The 15,830-nt window shown below is 40.2% G+C and overlaps 1 protein-coding gene across 3 annotated transcripts in view; it reads left to right on the forward strand.

Moving 5' to 3' along the window:
- The window catches only part of JMJD1C (jumonji domain containing 1C), a 247,142-nt gene that overhangs the window by 199,060 nt on the left and 32,252 nt on the right, over window positions 1–15,830 (forward strand). For all 3 annotated transcript variants that reach the window (XM_054729260.1, XM_028151471.2, XM_028151484.2), the window contains 3 exons: window positions 7,556–7,728; window positions 8,717–10,923; window positions 15,574–15,775. In XM_054729260.1, coding sequence (XP_054585235.1) covers window positions 7,556–7,728; window positions 8,717–10,923; window positions 15,574–15,775 — 2,582 coding nt within the window. The remainder of the gene's footprint in view (window positions 1–7,555; window positions 7,729–8,716; window positions 10,924–15,573; window positions 15,776–15,830) is intronic.

Genomic DNA, 15,830 nt, shown 5'->3' on the forward strand with positions numbered 1-15,830 from the left:
GTGGGAGTCCCTGTTACACTTCAGGAGACAACTTAGTCCTTGGGGCAGCCCAGGATGCTCTTCAACAATGCTCCAGAATTTTCTTTAACTCTTTCTATCTAGCTACCTTCCTCCATACTTTTTGTGGTAAAAGACAACATTAAATTTACCAACCTAGTCATTAACAGCAGTTTACTGTAGTACTATTAAGTATATTCACATTATTGTACAACCAGACCGCTGTAATTTTTTCGTCTTGCAAAACTGAAATTCTATACCCATTAATTTTCCTCCCCTTCACTGTCCCCCCAGTCCTTCGCAAATACTTTTCTACTCTCTGTTTCTGTGATTCAAACTGCTTTAGATAGATGCTTCATTTTATTGGAATCATGCAGTATTTGACCTTTTGTGGCTTTTTTTTCACATAGTGTAATCTTAAAGTTAGTTCATCCATGTTGTTGGCATGTAACAGGATTTCCCTTTTAATTTTTTTTTTAATCCTCCCAAGGACATTGTTCCATTGATTTTTTTTTTTTTTTGAGAGGGGGGTGGGGGGGAGAGAGAGAGAGAGAGAAAGAGAGAGAGAGAGAGAGAGAGAGAGAGAGAGAGAGAGAGAGGAGAGAGAGAGAGTTAGAAACAGCAACGAGAATCATTGATCGGCTGCCTCTCCCCCCACTGGGGATCGAGCCCGCAACCCGGGCATGTGCCCTCGACTAGAATTGAGCCTGGGACCCTTCAGTCCACAGGCTGACGCTCTATCCACTGAGCCAAACCAGCTAGGGCTCCACTGATTTTTGCGTTACTTCCACCCCTTGGTTATTATAAATAATTCTGCGCTGGACATGGGTATTTTTGACACCTTTCTCAAGTTGGCCAAGATCCACAATAGATATGTTAGGGTGGCAATTTGGAAGATAACAATAGTGCCCTTCTTTACTTTAGGGATAATGCTGCTTACATAGAGCCATGTCAACACCAGTAGGTGCAAATATAGTGTTCCTCTTGCCAAAAGTTTGTTATAGGAACTGTAAATTCTGGGTAGCAATGATGACATTAGCCTGTGGCCATGAGTCCTTTCTTTATTTTCTTTTTCCTTTTTTTTTTTGCAAATTACAGGAGAGTTTATTGGGTCCTTGATGGAGGCAGGTATCATGGGCTTAGCCAAACCTGCCAGGAGTCGGTTTTCATGGCATGCTCCTCACTGCAGCATGTTTCTTTAACAAGCCCCTCTCGATTCAAATCACCTCTTCACGTACCTTGCCCATCCCATTATAAGTAACATGCTCTCAATTACAACCTTTGCCACCAATCTGGAGGTGCTGGTGTTCAATGTTCTCGTCCGTGGCAGAACACCAGTAAATGTTAGGTGCTTACAGATTCTCAACAATAAAGGCCCTGGTCAGAATCAGTGTTGTCTCCAATAGCTCTCCTCTCCTATCTCTGCACAGCTAAATATCTCAGGAGACTTGTACTTGTGGTCTTTGCCCATGTGTCCTTTCTTAATTCCCAAGTTGTGCTAGTTGACCTTGGTGGTAAGGGGAATCAAGATTAGCAGTGCGAACTATAGTTCTAACAGTTTTAAAGGATATTTCTTGTGGTTTATTCCCATTACAAACATCAGCTCCTTTTGGCTCCAGTTTTATATGCGCTTCAGCCTTCTTTTATGGAGTTACCAGTGAACTGCACAATTTATTCAGCATCCCTATATTTGATACTGGCGGGATCTCAATTTTAAAAGAACTGTACTTACATTGATCATAAGTTTCCCATTCCTATTCCATTGAACTTGGAGTAGGTGGAATATTTCTAGAATGTGTACATTATTTAATCACTTTAATATACTGTTTGCCAGGCCTGGCAGGGTGCAAGCATGAGGCAACCAGTCGATGTGTCTCTGTCACATTGATGTTTCTCTCCTCTCTCTCCCTCTCTCTCTCCCTCCTTCCCTCCCTCCCTCTTTACTCTCTAAAAAAAAAAAGATCAATGGATTTTTTAAAAAATATTTATTGTTCAGATTACTACAATTGTTCCTCTTTTTTCCCCCGATAGCTCCCCTCCACCCAGTTCCCACCCCATCCCATGCCTTTACCCCCCCCCCCCCACTGTCCTCATCCATAGGTGTATGATTTTTGTCCAGTCTCTTCCTGTACCCCCCACACCCTTTTCCCCCCGAGGATTGTCAGTCCACTCCCTTTCTATGCCCATGATTCTATTATATTCACCAGTTTATTCTGTTCATCAGATTTTTTATTCACTTGATTATTAGATTCACTTGTTGATAGATATGTATTTGTTGTTCATAATTTTTGTCTTTACCTTTTTCTTCTTCCTCTTCTTAAAGAATACCTTTCAGCATTTCATATAATACTGTTTTGGCGGTGATGAACTCCTTCAGCTTTTTCTTATCTGTGAAGCTCTTTAGCTGGCCTTCAATTCTGAATGATAGCTTTGCTGGATAGAGTAATCTTGGTTGTAGGTTCTTGCTATTCATCACTTTGACTATTTCTTGCCACTCCCGTCTGGCCTGCATAGTTTCTGTTGAGAAATCAGCTGACAGTCGTATGGGTACTCTCTTGTAGGTAACTAACTGTTTTCCTCTTGCTGCTTTTAATATTCTCTCTTTGTCTTTTGCTCTTGGCATTTTAATTATGATGTGTCTTGGTGTGGTCCTCTTTGGATTCCTTTTGTTTGGAGTTCTGTGAGCTTCCTGGACTTGTAAGTTTATTTCTTTCACCAGGTGGGGGAAGTTTTCTGTCATTATTTCTTCAAATAGGTTTTCAGTATCTTGCTGTCTCCTGGCACCCCCATAATTCTGATGTTGGTACACTTGAAGTTGTCCCAGAGGCTCTTACACTATTTTCATATTTTTGGATTCTTTTTTTTTTTTTTTTTGCTTTTCCAGTTGGGTGTTTTTTGCTTCTTTGTATTTCAAATCTTTAACTTGATTCTTGTGATCCTCTAGTCTGCTGTTGGATCTCTGTATATTATTCTTTATTTCAGTCAGTGTAAGCTTAATTTCTAGTTGGTCCTTTTTCATATCCTTGAGGGTCTCACTAAATTTATTGGCGGTTTCTAGAAAATTCTTGAAAAACTTATTTCTTTCATTTGTGACCTGTTTATTTGTCTCTGCATTTTGGCTGCTTCCCTGAGTTGATAGAGTGGCTTTGTGTGCTAGGTGTCCTATAGGGCCCAGTGGCTCAGCCTCCCCAGTTACCTGAGGTGGACACTCTTGGTGCACCCCTTTGTGGGCTGTGTGCACAGTCTTGTTATAGTTAAGCCTTGATTGTTGTTGGTATCCCTGGGAGGAATTGACCTCTAGACCAATTGGCTGTGAGGATCAGTTGTGTCTACGATGGGAGAACTTCTGTGCTGGAGACACCCTTATGAGGCAAGACTTGCTTCAGTGGTGCTTTGGTCCTCACTGAGTGTGTCCCTTATGGATCTCCAAGGAGGTGCTAATTTAGCCTCTGCCTAAGGCCACCCAGCAGGAGTTACGGAGAGTTCTGCAGATTCCTCTTCTTTGTTTGGGTTTTGGAGGTGCCCAGATGAGGCCAAGCTGTGAAGCAATGCAAGTTACTGCGGGTCCTTGGGCCTTCTTTTGGATGTTCTGTGTCTCTCTGACTCAGCTGCAGTTTGTTAGGTAATTTTAGATTTCAAAGGACCAGGCCGTTCATATGCAAAAGCCTCTGTGCACAGCTTGGGTGGGGCGGGGTCTCAGGGCGGACCCCTTCAGCCCGGTCCTAAGAGGCCCTCAGGTCTCCGTGTCCCTCGGTAATCGCTGCAAGCACCTCTGAGAGAAAGCCACCCTTGAGTTCCACCCGATGCCAGACAGTCCAGTTTCTCCCCGTATCAGTCTGGGTCCCCAGAGTCTTGCCCGGAACTGGAGTTCAGAGCAGTCAGGAGCTTATGTCTCCCTCCCGATTGAGAAAGACAGCCGCGTACTCAGTTGTCAGCCCTTTCTGTGCGCATGCGCCACCCTACCTCTGCACTTTACTTCCTCACCTACTCTGAGTCTCAGTGTGCTTTTCTCTTTCCTTCTAGTGGTAGAATTTCCATTCAGCCAGCCTTCCTGTGGTTCTGGATGATGTCCGTTTTGTCTTTATTTGTAGTTTTGAAGTGGTTGTGCGAGGCAGCAAGTTCAGGTGTTTACCTACACCGCCATCTTGGTTTCTCCTCAAATCAATGGATTTTTGAGTGAGGATTAACTATATATATTTGCCAGAATTGAAAGCAGCCCTGATGACCCAAGTGCCCAATACATCCACATTTTTACAGTGATCTTTTACTCTCATGTGCCTTGAATGTAGCTGCAACTGATTGGACAAAGACGGTAGAAGAACTAAGAGATTATTCTCCCATAATTTCCAAACCCTTGAAAACAAATAGAAATGGCTTGGGTAGGAGCCTCTGTGTGTGTGTACTAGAAAATTAGTACCAATGTTTGTAAGGGCATAAAATGTTTTATTAACTGGTCATAAACTTGTTAAATTAAAAATGAGCATATCAGCCCTAACCGGTTTGGCTCAGTGGATAGAGCTTCGGCCTGTGGACTGAAAGGTCCCAGGTTCGATTCCGGTCAAGGGCATGTACCTTGGTTGCAGGCACATCCCTAGTAGGAGGTGTGCAGGAGGCAGCTGATTGGTGTTTCTCTCCCAACAATGTTTCTAACTCTCTATCCTTCTCCCTTCCTCTCTGTAAAAAATCAATAAAATATATTTTTTTAAAAAAGAAATCATGGACCCCTTTTTAAAAAAATGAGCATATCAGATTTTCATTTATTATGTAAAATATTTTTGAGCATAAGTGAAGATGTCTTAAACCTACTATTGTAAATTAAAGTGAAGAAACAATTAGGTAATACATTTTAATGTTACTTTAGAGTAAAAAATTAATCATTTCCATAATTGATTGCAACTTGAGATTTCTGAATCTTGGAGAAGTGAGGCCTTTAAACATCTGAATATTTATGTGCATGTATAATAAATATGTGTGTATTTTCTCTTATGAGGTTTATAATTTACTAGAAGCCTGGTGCACGAAATTCGTGCACGGCGGGGGGTTGTCCCTCAGCCCAGCCTGTTCCCTCTCCAATCTGGGACTCCTGGAGGGATGTCCGACTGCCCGTTTAGGCCCACCAGGATCGGGTCTAAACGGGCAGTCGGACATCCCTCTCACAATCCAGGACTGCTGGCTCCCAACTGCTTGCCTGCCTGCCTTCCTGATTGCCCCTAACCGCTTCTGCCTGCCAGCCTGATCACCCCCTAACCACTCCGCTGCCAGCCTAGTTGATGCTTAACTGCTCCCCTGCCAGCCTGTTTGCCCCCAACTTCCCTCCTCTGCCAGCCTGGTCCCTCACAACTGCCCTCCCTTGCAGGCCGGGTGCCACCCAACTGCCCTCCCCTGCAGGCCGGGTGCCTCCCAACTGCCCTCCCCTGCTGGCTATCTTGTAGTGGCCATCTTGTGTCCACATGGGGGCAGGATCTTTGACCACATGGGGGCAGCTATATTGTGTGTTGCAGTGATGATCAATCTGTATATTACTCTTTTATTAGATAGGATAGAGGCCTGGTACAGGGGTGGGGGCCAGCTGGTTTGCCCTGAAGGGCGTCCCGGATCAGGGTGGAGGTTCCCTTGGGGTGTGGGGCGGCCTGAGCGAGGGGCCTGTGGTGGTTTGCAGGCCGGCCACACCCCCTGGCAACCCAAGCGGCGGCCCTGGTATCTGGAATTTATTTTCCTTCTACAATTGAAACTTTGTAGCCTGGAGCAGAGCCAAGCCTGCTGCTCCCTCTGGGGCGGCAGCCATTTCTGTGGCAGTTAATTCACCTTCTATAATTGAAACTTTGTAGCTTTAAGCAGAGGCCTGAGCCCGGCCAGGGTGTGCGGAAAGCTTTGCTCCCCTGTTGCCGCTGGCAACCCTGGCCTGCTCTCTCAAGCTCCATTCTGCCGCCATTTGTTTGAATTTGTTTACCTTCTATAATTGAAACTTTGTAGCTTGAGTGGAGGCTTAGGCCTGCAATGGCTGGCAGAAAGCTTGGCTTCCTCTGTTACCTAGGAAACCTTGCTCTCTGTGGCTATAGCCATCTTGGATGGGGTTAATTTGCATACTCGTCCTGATTGGCTGGTGGGCTTGACTTATGTAGCGGAATGATGGTTAATTTGCATATTACCATTTTATTAGAGAGAATAATTATATTAGAGGCCCAGTGCATGAATTCGTGCATGGGTGGGGTCCCTTGGGGTGGCCTGTGGAGATTAGGCCCTAGCTCGTGCTCCCCAGCCCTGCAGCCCTGCTTGGCACCCTACCTTGTCCTGGTGCTGCCCCCTCACCTGCTCCACCATCCCACCTGTGGGGTGATTGACCAGGGCTGGGCCCCCCGCCAGGCTCCCTCAGTGCCTGCGAGCCAGGCGGCGGGTCCAGCTGCCGCCCCTGGTTGCTGTCTGCAGGACTATAGGTTGGGGCTGGGGCCACCGCTGGTCGCCATCTGCAGGGCAATCCAATCGGGCCTCTGCTCGCACCCACCTTGGCCTGGTGCCCACTCACCTGCTCCTCCATCCCGCCACGGGTTCTGCTCTTGTCGGGGCCCATTCGGGCCGGCAGTGCCTCCACTGCCACCCGCTGCCAGCACCGCGTCATCGACGCCCACCATGTTCCACATGGTTCCCTGGTGGTCGGCGCACATCATAGCGAGCGGTTGAATGACTCCCCGAGGGGACAATTTGCATATTAGGCTTTTATTATATAGGATAATATTTTTTAATCAAAGTAATTTGACAGCAGTATATCTTTGGCATTATATCATATTGCTTTACATTATCATTTAGAGATATAAAATTTATTCCTTCTATTAAAATCAAAGGATTGTATTTTCCCAGTATCTTTACTCAACAAATTATGTTCTGGAAGAAATGCCAGTGAGTTATAGTATAAAAACAATTTCTAAGTATATCTTTTGATAGTTGTAACTCTTAACATAGAGAGCAATGTTACCACATATTTAGTATGAGAAAGGCAGCATTATTGACATACAGAAAACAATTTTTTTATAACTCCACATGTCCAAGTTTAATGACCCAACAACTGACAGCTTATAGTGAAATGTATTATAATTGGGTCTTAAAAATGTAATTTTCTGCCATTTATTCTAAATAAATTATTACATTGAAAAAGTTTAATGTTTTCATGACAAAATTGGCAAATGAACTTGATTATAAGTTCTGTTTGTGATGAAATGTATTTTAGGAATAACAAATTCTGGTGTTTTTTTATTAGCAATATATTCTTTTGATAGAATCTTAGGCAGTCGTATAAGCTCTGTTCCCTATACGTTAAAGGCAATAATTTCAAAATCTGCATTCAATAAAATAAATTTCTAGAAATTACTAGTTTAATGCTGGTTACTTTTGATATATGGAAATACTCATGTAGTTATTTTGGTTACTTATTGTCTGAATATTTCTCATTAGGTGAATTTAGAAAAAGTCACATGCTTCATAAGTATGTCATTATTTTATTCCTACTGTGACACTGTTTTTAGCTTTTTCTAGTAAGTGAAGTCTGACTTTTTTTCTTAAATAGAATTCTCCCAGCTCTTGGTTACATCAACCCACCCCTGTGACCTCAGCGGATGGTATTGGATTACTTAGTCACATTCCTGTCAGACCTTCCAGTGCAGAGCCTCATCGGCCTCTTAAAATTACAACACATTCCAGTCCACCATTGACAAAAAGTTTAGTAGATCATCATAAAGAGTAAGTTCACCAATGCTTAAAACTTACAAATGCCTTGTCTTTTATTGTTTTCTTAATTCACTTTCTAATAAGCAAGTTATTTTTAAGTTAATCTCTTAAAACTGGGTTTTGAATAAGTACTATTCTTTCAGTTTTGATATACCCTCTAATTTACTTGATAATATTAGAATACATGGAAAATCGTGTTTCACTTGTATAATAGAACTACAGGCCCAAGCACGAAATTTGTGCAAGAGTAGGCCTTCCTTCCCCCAGCTGCCGGCACCAGCTTCCCTCTGGCACCCGGGACCCAGGCTTTCCTTGCAGCCCCAGCTTCATCCGAAAGGTCATCTGGAAGGATGTCTGGTCTAATTAGCATATTACGCTTTTATTATTAAAGATGACATTGCATAGAAGCTATCTTTATATCATTTAAGAAAAAGTGGTTACAGAAACCTGTGTTTATTTATTTATTTATTATTTTTTATTTTTTTTTGAGGGCGGGGGGAGAGTAGTCTGAATTGGGTTATGAGACCTGCTTGCGGAGTGCCTCACCTCAGCCATTGAACTCACTTGGCTGGCCATGAGTCTGTTCCAAGCTCCGCTTGAGGAGGCATCCGCCAGGCCCCTCCCGAGGGCGGGGTCCGTGGCATCTCCTGCCCAGTCTGTCCTCGCGTGGAGACCCGTTCTCTGGGTACTCACCTCCCCACAGCTCAGGGAGGGCCCTGTTGGGGCCGCTCTTGGCCCTAGTCTCAGACCTTCCCAGGGGACATGGGTAGAGTGACGAGGTGCACTCAGCACGTAGCCCCACCAATGAGCTTCCCTCCACCCTCCTGTGTTTATTTTAAAAATAATTTTTTACTTTTTCATTATAGTTGATGTGTACACTATTAGTTTCAGATCGCACACCCCCAACCCAGTGATTATACATTTATACAATTTATGAAGTGATCACCCTAATACAACTATTACCTATCTGACACCGTATCATTGTGTATTTTCTTTACAGAGAATTGGAGAGGAAAGCTTTTATTGAACCATTACGTTCTATTTCATCTATATCAGCAAAAAATGACCTAGAACTAACTAGATCACAGACTGGAAAAGATGGTCATTTGCATAGACATTTTGTGGATCCTGTGATGAATCCATTACAGAGACCACCCCAGGAGACTGGAGAGAGACTAAACAAATATAAGGAGGAACACCGCCGAATTCTTCAAGAAAGTATTGATGTTGCTCCATATACAACTAAAATCAAGGGGCTTGAGGGTGAGAGAGATAATTATTCCAGAGTAGCATCGTCATCTTCTAGCCCTAAAAGCCATGTCATCAAACAAGACAAAGATGTGGAATGCTCAGTATCAGATCTTTATAAAATGAAGCACTCAGTGCCTCAGAGTTTGCCCCAAAGTAACTATTTCACTACATTGTCTAATAGTGTGGTCAATGAACCACCAAGGTCATACCCATCCAAAGAAGTTTCAAATATTTACACTGAAAAACAGAATAATACCCTTGTAGCGGCCGCTAATCCTCAAACTCTAACTTCATTTATATCATCTCTTTCAAAGCCACCACCTTTGATTAAACACCAACCGGAAAGTGAAGGTTTAGTAGGCAAAATACCAGAACACCTTTCCCATCAAATTGCTTCTCACTCAGTAACAACCTTCAGAAATGATTGTAGAAGTCCTACCCATTTGACAGTTTCTTCTACAAATCCACTTCGGAGTATGCCTGCTTTACATAGAGCACCAGTATTTCATCCACCAATTCATCACAGCCTGGATAGAAAGGAAAGCAGCTATAGTAGCCTTTCCCCTCCAACTTTAACTCCAGTGATGCCTGTAAATGCTGGTGGGAAAGTTCAAGAATCACAAAAGCCTCCAACTCTAATTCCTGAGCCAAAAGAATCTCAGGCAAATTTTAAGAGTTCTTCTGAACAGAGTTTGACAGAAATGTGGAAATCTAATAATAACCTAAGCAAAGAGAAAGCTGAATGGCATGTAGAGAAAAGCAGCGGAAAGTCACAAGCTGCTATGGCATCTGTCATTGTACGTCCACCAACTAGTACAAAACTTGACAGTGTGCCGGCAATGCAGTTAACATCCAAAGATCGAGTTAGCGAAAGATCTTCAGCTGAGGCAAATCAAACAGATTGCCTCAAATCAGCAGAAGCTGGAGAAATTGGAAGACTAATTCTGCCAAGTGTGAATTCAGACAGTGCTCACATAAAATCTGCAAAAAACTTTCAGGCAGTCTCACAGGGCAGTGTTCCCAGTTCAGTTGTGTCTGCTGTAAATACAATGTGTAACACCAAAATGGATATATTCACATCTGCTGCCACTACCACCAGTGTTTCCAGCTGGAGTGGTTCCGGAATAATCTACTCTTTATCAAATACCATTTTGCCCTCTAAATCCTCAGACTGTACCTCTTCAAAAAGTGTCAGTCATTCAGTGGCTCACACACAAGAATGCAAGGTCAGCACCACAGCTCCAGTTACACCAGCCAGTAGTAAGACAGGAAGTGCTGTTCAGCCCAGTTCTGGGTTCTCAGGCACAACTGATTTTATTCATTTAAAAAAGCACAAGGCAGCATTGGCTGCAGCTCAATATAAAAGTAGTAATGCTAGTGAGACTGAGCCTAATGCTGTGAAAAATCAGACATCTTCAGTCTCTCTTGTCTTGGATAGCACTGTAGTCTGTAATACAATAAACAAAGCAAACTCTGTAGGAAATGGGCAAGCATCCCAGGCAAGTCAACCAAACTACCATACTAAACTTAAAAAAGCCTGGCTTACTAGACATTCAGAAGAAGATAAAAATACTAATAAAATGGAAAATTCAGGGAATTCTGTTTCAGAAATTATTAAGCCATGTTCTGTTAATTTAATAGCCTCTACATCTAATGATATACAAAATAGTGTAGATAGTAAGATCATAGTTGATAAATACATAAAAGATGATAAAGTCAATAGGAGAAAAGCCAAAAGAACTTATGAATCTGGTTCTGAAAGTGGAGACTCAGATGAAAGTGAAAGCAAGTCAGAACAAAGGACTAAAAGGCAACCTAAGCCAACTTACAAAAAGAAGCAAAACGATTTGCAGAAGAGAAAAGGTGAAATAGAGGAAGATTTAAAACCCAATGGGGTTCTCAGCAGGAGTGCCAAAGAAAAAAGTAAATTGAAATTGCAGAGCAATAGTAGTAGTGGTGAGTACATTTATTTTTCTTAAATATCAGATAAAATATGCTGTATGTTCTTGGAATAATTCTGTGGTTTTCTAAAGACTAGTGAGCTTAAAAGCATCTTTTGACTTTATTTGTATGCTCTAGCATTATGTGTGTGCTCACTGAGCTCATTTCTACATTTCATAAGTATTCTATAAGAGGAAATGAGAGAAGAGGTATCTCCATTTTGAAGAGTCTTCTAGAAATATGTTTTACCTCGCACTTATACTGGCAAAAAAATTAATGTGTAATCTAGCAGTTACTCAGAATTTTGAACATTTCTAAAAACTGTCAAAATGTATTTATAGCTGCCACATCAAAAGTGGATTTCAAATATTAAGTATTTACCTATAACAAGATATACGTAGTTGAAAAAGAAATCCTATTTACATATGCTTTCTTTAAGTCACATTTTAAAAAAGATATTTTTGTTGATTTCAGAGAGGAAGGGAGAGGGAGAGCAAGATAGAAACCTCAATGATGAGAGAAAATCATTGATCAGCTGCCTCCTGCATACCCAACACTGGGGATCCAGCCTGCAACCCAGGCATGTGCCCTGACCAGGAATTGAAACATGACTTCTTGGTTCATAGGTCGATGCTCAACCATTGAACCACGCTGGCTGGGCTAAGTCACATATTTAGAAGAGAATTCAGAGTACTGTGGATGTGGCCTCTTATCTCATGCTTCTCTCACTGATGACAAAATTAAAAGCGTACTGAAATTATCTTCTATTTAATAATGCTACTCATTCAAGCAGTTCTTAACAATAGGTAAAAGTTAAAAGTGGGGTGTGAGGGTCATTATGGTTTTCTGTGTTCATTTCTGTATTCAAGAAGAACATGCATAATAAGGAAAAATTTCAAAACTGATGTTTATGTTTCATTTGTGGCTACAATGGCAAAATAAGTGATACTAGTAATATTCACTATAAAGTGTTCCATATGTTTTTTCTCTCGTAATAGTTTTTCTCAGTTTGCTTATTTATTTTTAGGTCAGTTGCACAATGCAGAAAGCACTTAATAGTCTCACTGTATTCATGTATTAATCCACATACAGTATATGAAATATCTGTGACAATGTGGACATTCAAGAAGTTCTTTCACAAGCATTTCGATGCTTGAAGGCTCTTATTTGGGCCTTTTCACTTGAATGAGGTTTTCCTACATGCCTGTGTGGAAATCAAAGGCAAAGTGAATGAGAGAAAAGCAGGAGAATGGAATCACAGAAAAAGATGGACCCTCAAAAAGAGAGAGAACAAAGGAAAATTATCTCAACTAGAGACAGAGACTGAGAGACTGAAATGCAAATATAGTCAGAAAAAACAAAGATAGGGAAATTGATAACAAAGCATACTTGCCATTTGAGTATTGGATTGTATAGTTTTTGCTTTTTCTATATCCTGTGTTCTAGTTAATTCCCCCAATTAATTCTTAAGAGGCTAAATGTGGTCAATATTGTTTCTCTTCCTTTATATAACATTTACTTTGGTGTTAGGTAGTCAAATACTTAAGTTAAACATACAAAAAACAAAAGTAGGAACCTTCCAGGTTTTAACACTTAGAAAACTCTTAATGCAATTAAATTTATAAAATTAACTCTTAATGAAGTACATATTCTGGTTTCATTTTAAGATTGAATGTACTTGTTTCCTATATAAGAATTCTAAGACAAAGGCTGGAATCAGCATTCTCTCCACCCGGACTTGTTATGCTTAGTGAAATTAATCATAGAGGCTATGTTAAGTCCCATTTATTCCCAAGTCCAAAATAAAATTATATGACTGTTAAATGACATCTTTTAATTATGGGCAGAGTTGACTTGCTATTGTTCTGGGCTATCTAGAAAAGTTCCTAAATTGGGAGTTTATAAATCTAATTTCTCAACCTGAGTAGATAATGTATCTTTAAACACAACAATTTTATGAACTGAAATTGCCCATCAAATTTAAATATATCTAAGTCCTGTGATAAACAAAATCAATGGCTTAAGTATAATCAAAATTATAATACCAAAAAAACTGTTCTTATGATCTGGATCTTTGTGTCTTTATAATTCATTTAAAAACAACAACACTTATTGTTTATTTGTTTCAAAGAATAGAGATTTGATTGGAAATGTCTGGCTTTTTATTATAATACTATTTAAATTGTTCACAAAGGTATGATTATCCATACTCTGAACTGTTCCATTATTTGAAATGTAAAAGCATATTGGGCCCTGGCCGGTGTGGCTAAGAGGTTAGAGTGTCAGCCTGCATGCCAAAGGGTCGAAGGTTTTGATTTCCTGGTCAGGGCATGTGCAGGAGACAACCAATCAATGTGTCTCTCTGGCATGGATGTTGTTCTCTCTCTCTCTCTCTATATATCTATATATATATATATATACATATATATATATATATATATATATATATCTCCCTCTCGCTCCTTCTACTCTCTAAAAAAAAAAAAAAAAAAAAATCAATGGAAAAAATATACTCTGGTGAGGATTAACAACAAAAAGAAAGCATATTGGTTAATAGTTATTTTCCAGTCAAAATAAAAGTAGATTGCACTTAATTTATTCTAATGTAATAAGTAAAAAAAACCAAAAAAGTAAGTGTTTGGAAGCAAGTGTACCAAATAAAAATTTGTTGACAATGTACCATTTCTGTTGTTCATTCTGACTTCTGAAAGCTCTGAATATTTATACAGTCCATAGGACAAATCTTTCTTATACACAATGGAAGAAATAAAAAACCTTTTATACAAGCCTCTGGAAAACATTTTATTCCATGAGTGGTATATGTGCACACATATGCATTTCTCTTTCTAGTGTTTTAAGTCAAGTTGCTCCTTGCTCTAAATTAGAGGCAGAAAAGAGGAGAACTTGTAAAGAATCTGGTATCAATCGTAGAAGTGCTTACTGACATGCTGATTTTAAATGTGCCGCCCTGGAGTTTAAACACAATACTTCCTATTTTAAGATGTGTGGTCTTGCTTTGTACTGCCTACATAAAGGTTAACAGGTAAGCAATAGTGGGAACTCAGGACCAGAGTTCTGTTAAAGGTTTCTGCAAGAAGTATATAGTCTCAGAATAGTTGTACTGCCTTTGATTCACAAAATAGGCATGATTAGAAAGCATAAGAATAGGAAATCAAATATATTCCTTTACTATGATAGAAATAGTAAGCTATGTAAATCTCATGTCTGATGTATAGATACATTATACATATGGGCAGTAAAAACACGTAAGAGTCAACAAATATTGCTTGTCCCAACATAGGTTGCCATTAAGTTAATAGATTTGTAAAAATTTAATAGGCAGCCGAAACCGGTTTGGCTCAGTGGATAGAGCGTCAGCCTGCGGACTGAAGGGTCCCAGGTTCGATTCCGGTCAAGGGCATGTACCTTGGTTGCGGGCACATCCCCAGTGCGGGGTGTGCAGGAGGCGGCTGATCGATGTTTCTCTCTCATCGATGTTTCTGGCTCTCTATCCCTCTCCCTTCCTCTCTGTAAAAAATCAATAAAAAATATTTAAAAAATAAAAAAAAATTAATAGGCAAGTAGGCAGGCTTTAATTAGTGTATAATGTTTTGAGTTCTTCTTACTCTACAGATGATTGATTACTTGAGCCAGTGTTTATTACAACAATTAGGTTCAAGTTAATAAAAATGACGGAACAACAATATATATTATAATATGAATTTTCTGCAGTTTTATTTTTCTTTGGGGTTGTGGTACCCTTTTTTTTCTGTCATGAAAAAAAGATAGCTAAGTTAATGTTGGCTTTTTCCCTTTCAACTCTTTTTTCTTTTTCTACAAGATTCACCAATACATTGATAACAAATGGAGGACCTTATAATAAGGGGAGAGCTATTAGGAAGAATAACTTAGTGCCTCTTCTCCTAAATATTGGTGTTATAAAATCACCAGTTTCTTGACTTAATGAACCACACTTTCGAGAATCAGATTACTGCAAAAATTAAGTATGTTGCCCTGGCTGGTTTGGTTCAGTGGTTAGAGCATTGACCTGTGGACTGAAGGGTCGTGGGTTTGATTCCTGGTCAAAGGCATGGACCTGGGTTGCAGGTTTCCCAGCCTCGGTAGGGGCGCATGCGGGAGACAACCAACTGATGTGTCTCTCTCATGTAGATGTCTCTCTCTCTCCCCTCCTCACTCCCTTCTACTTTCCCCAAAAATCAATGGAAAAAAATATCCTTGGGTGAGGATTTTAAAAATAAACCACACAAAAACTTGAATATGCTGGAAACTAGCCTGTTGTTTCTAAAAGTATTAACCTTTAGTCTTTAAGTTCTTCATGTGGATCTTGAAGGAGCTTCCTTCTCCATGTGCCAAATATTTTGTGTAGAAGTACTCTTTTTTTTAGCTTTACGAATCAGCTAGAAGATTTACTCAGGATCTGCATTTAGAGTATACTGGCAGAAGAATTCATTTGGTTAGTAGAAGACTAACCAAATAAATATAAAGTGTTGCTCTGGACTTTTTAGCTATTAAGAGTGTAACTGTAATCTCTTTGCTTTTCTACAATCTTAATATATTGTCACAATTGTATAATTGACTTGAATCTTAAAGGAGTATACTTTTCTAAAGTATAATCTTGCTAATACTTTTCTACTGGTTTTACAGCTGGCATCCCTCGTTCAGTATTAAAAGACTGGCGTAAAGTCAAGAAGCTGAAGCAAACTGGGGAATCCTTTTTACAGGATGACTCCTGCTGTGAGATAGGGCCTAATTTGCAAAAGTGCCGAGAATGTAGACTTATTCGGAGTAAAAAAGAAGAAGAACCAACCCATTCACCAGTGTTTTGTAGATTTTACTACTTTAGACGGTAAGTGAAAAAATATGTAATTGTGGGGAAGTATGTTTATTGGATATTGGAAATT

The sequence above is a fragment of the Eptesicus fuscus genome, chromosome 17 (assembly GCF_027574615.1).
Source record: "Eptesicus fuscus isolate TK198812 chromosome 17, DD_ASM_mEF_20220401, whole genome shotgun sequence".
Taxonomy (NCBI): Eukaryota; Metazoa; Chordata; class Mammalia; order Chiroptera; family Vespertilionidae; genus Eptesicus; species Eptesicus fuscus.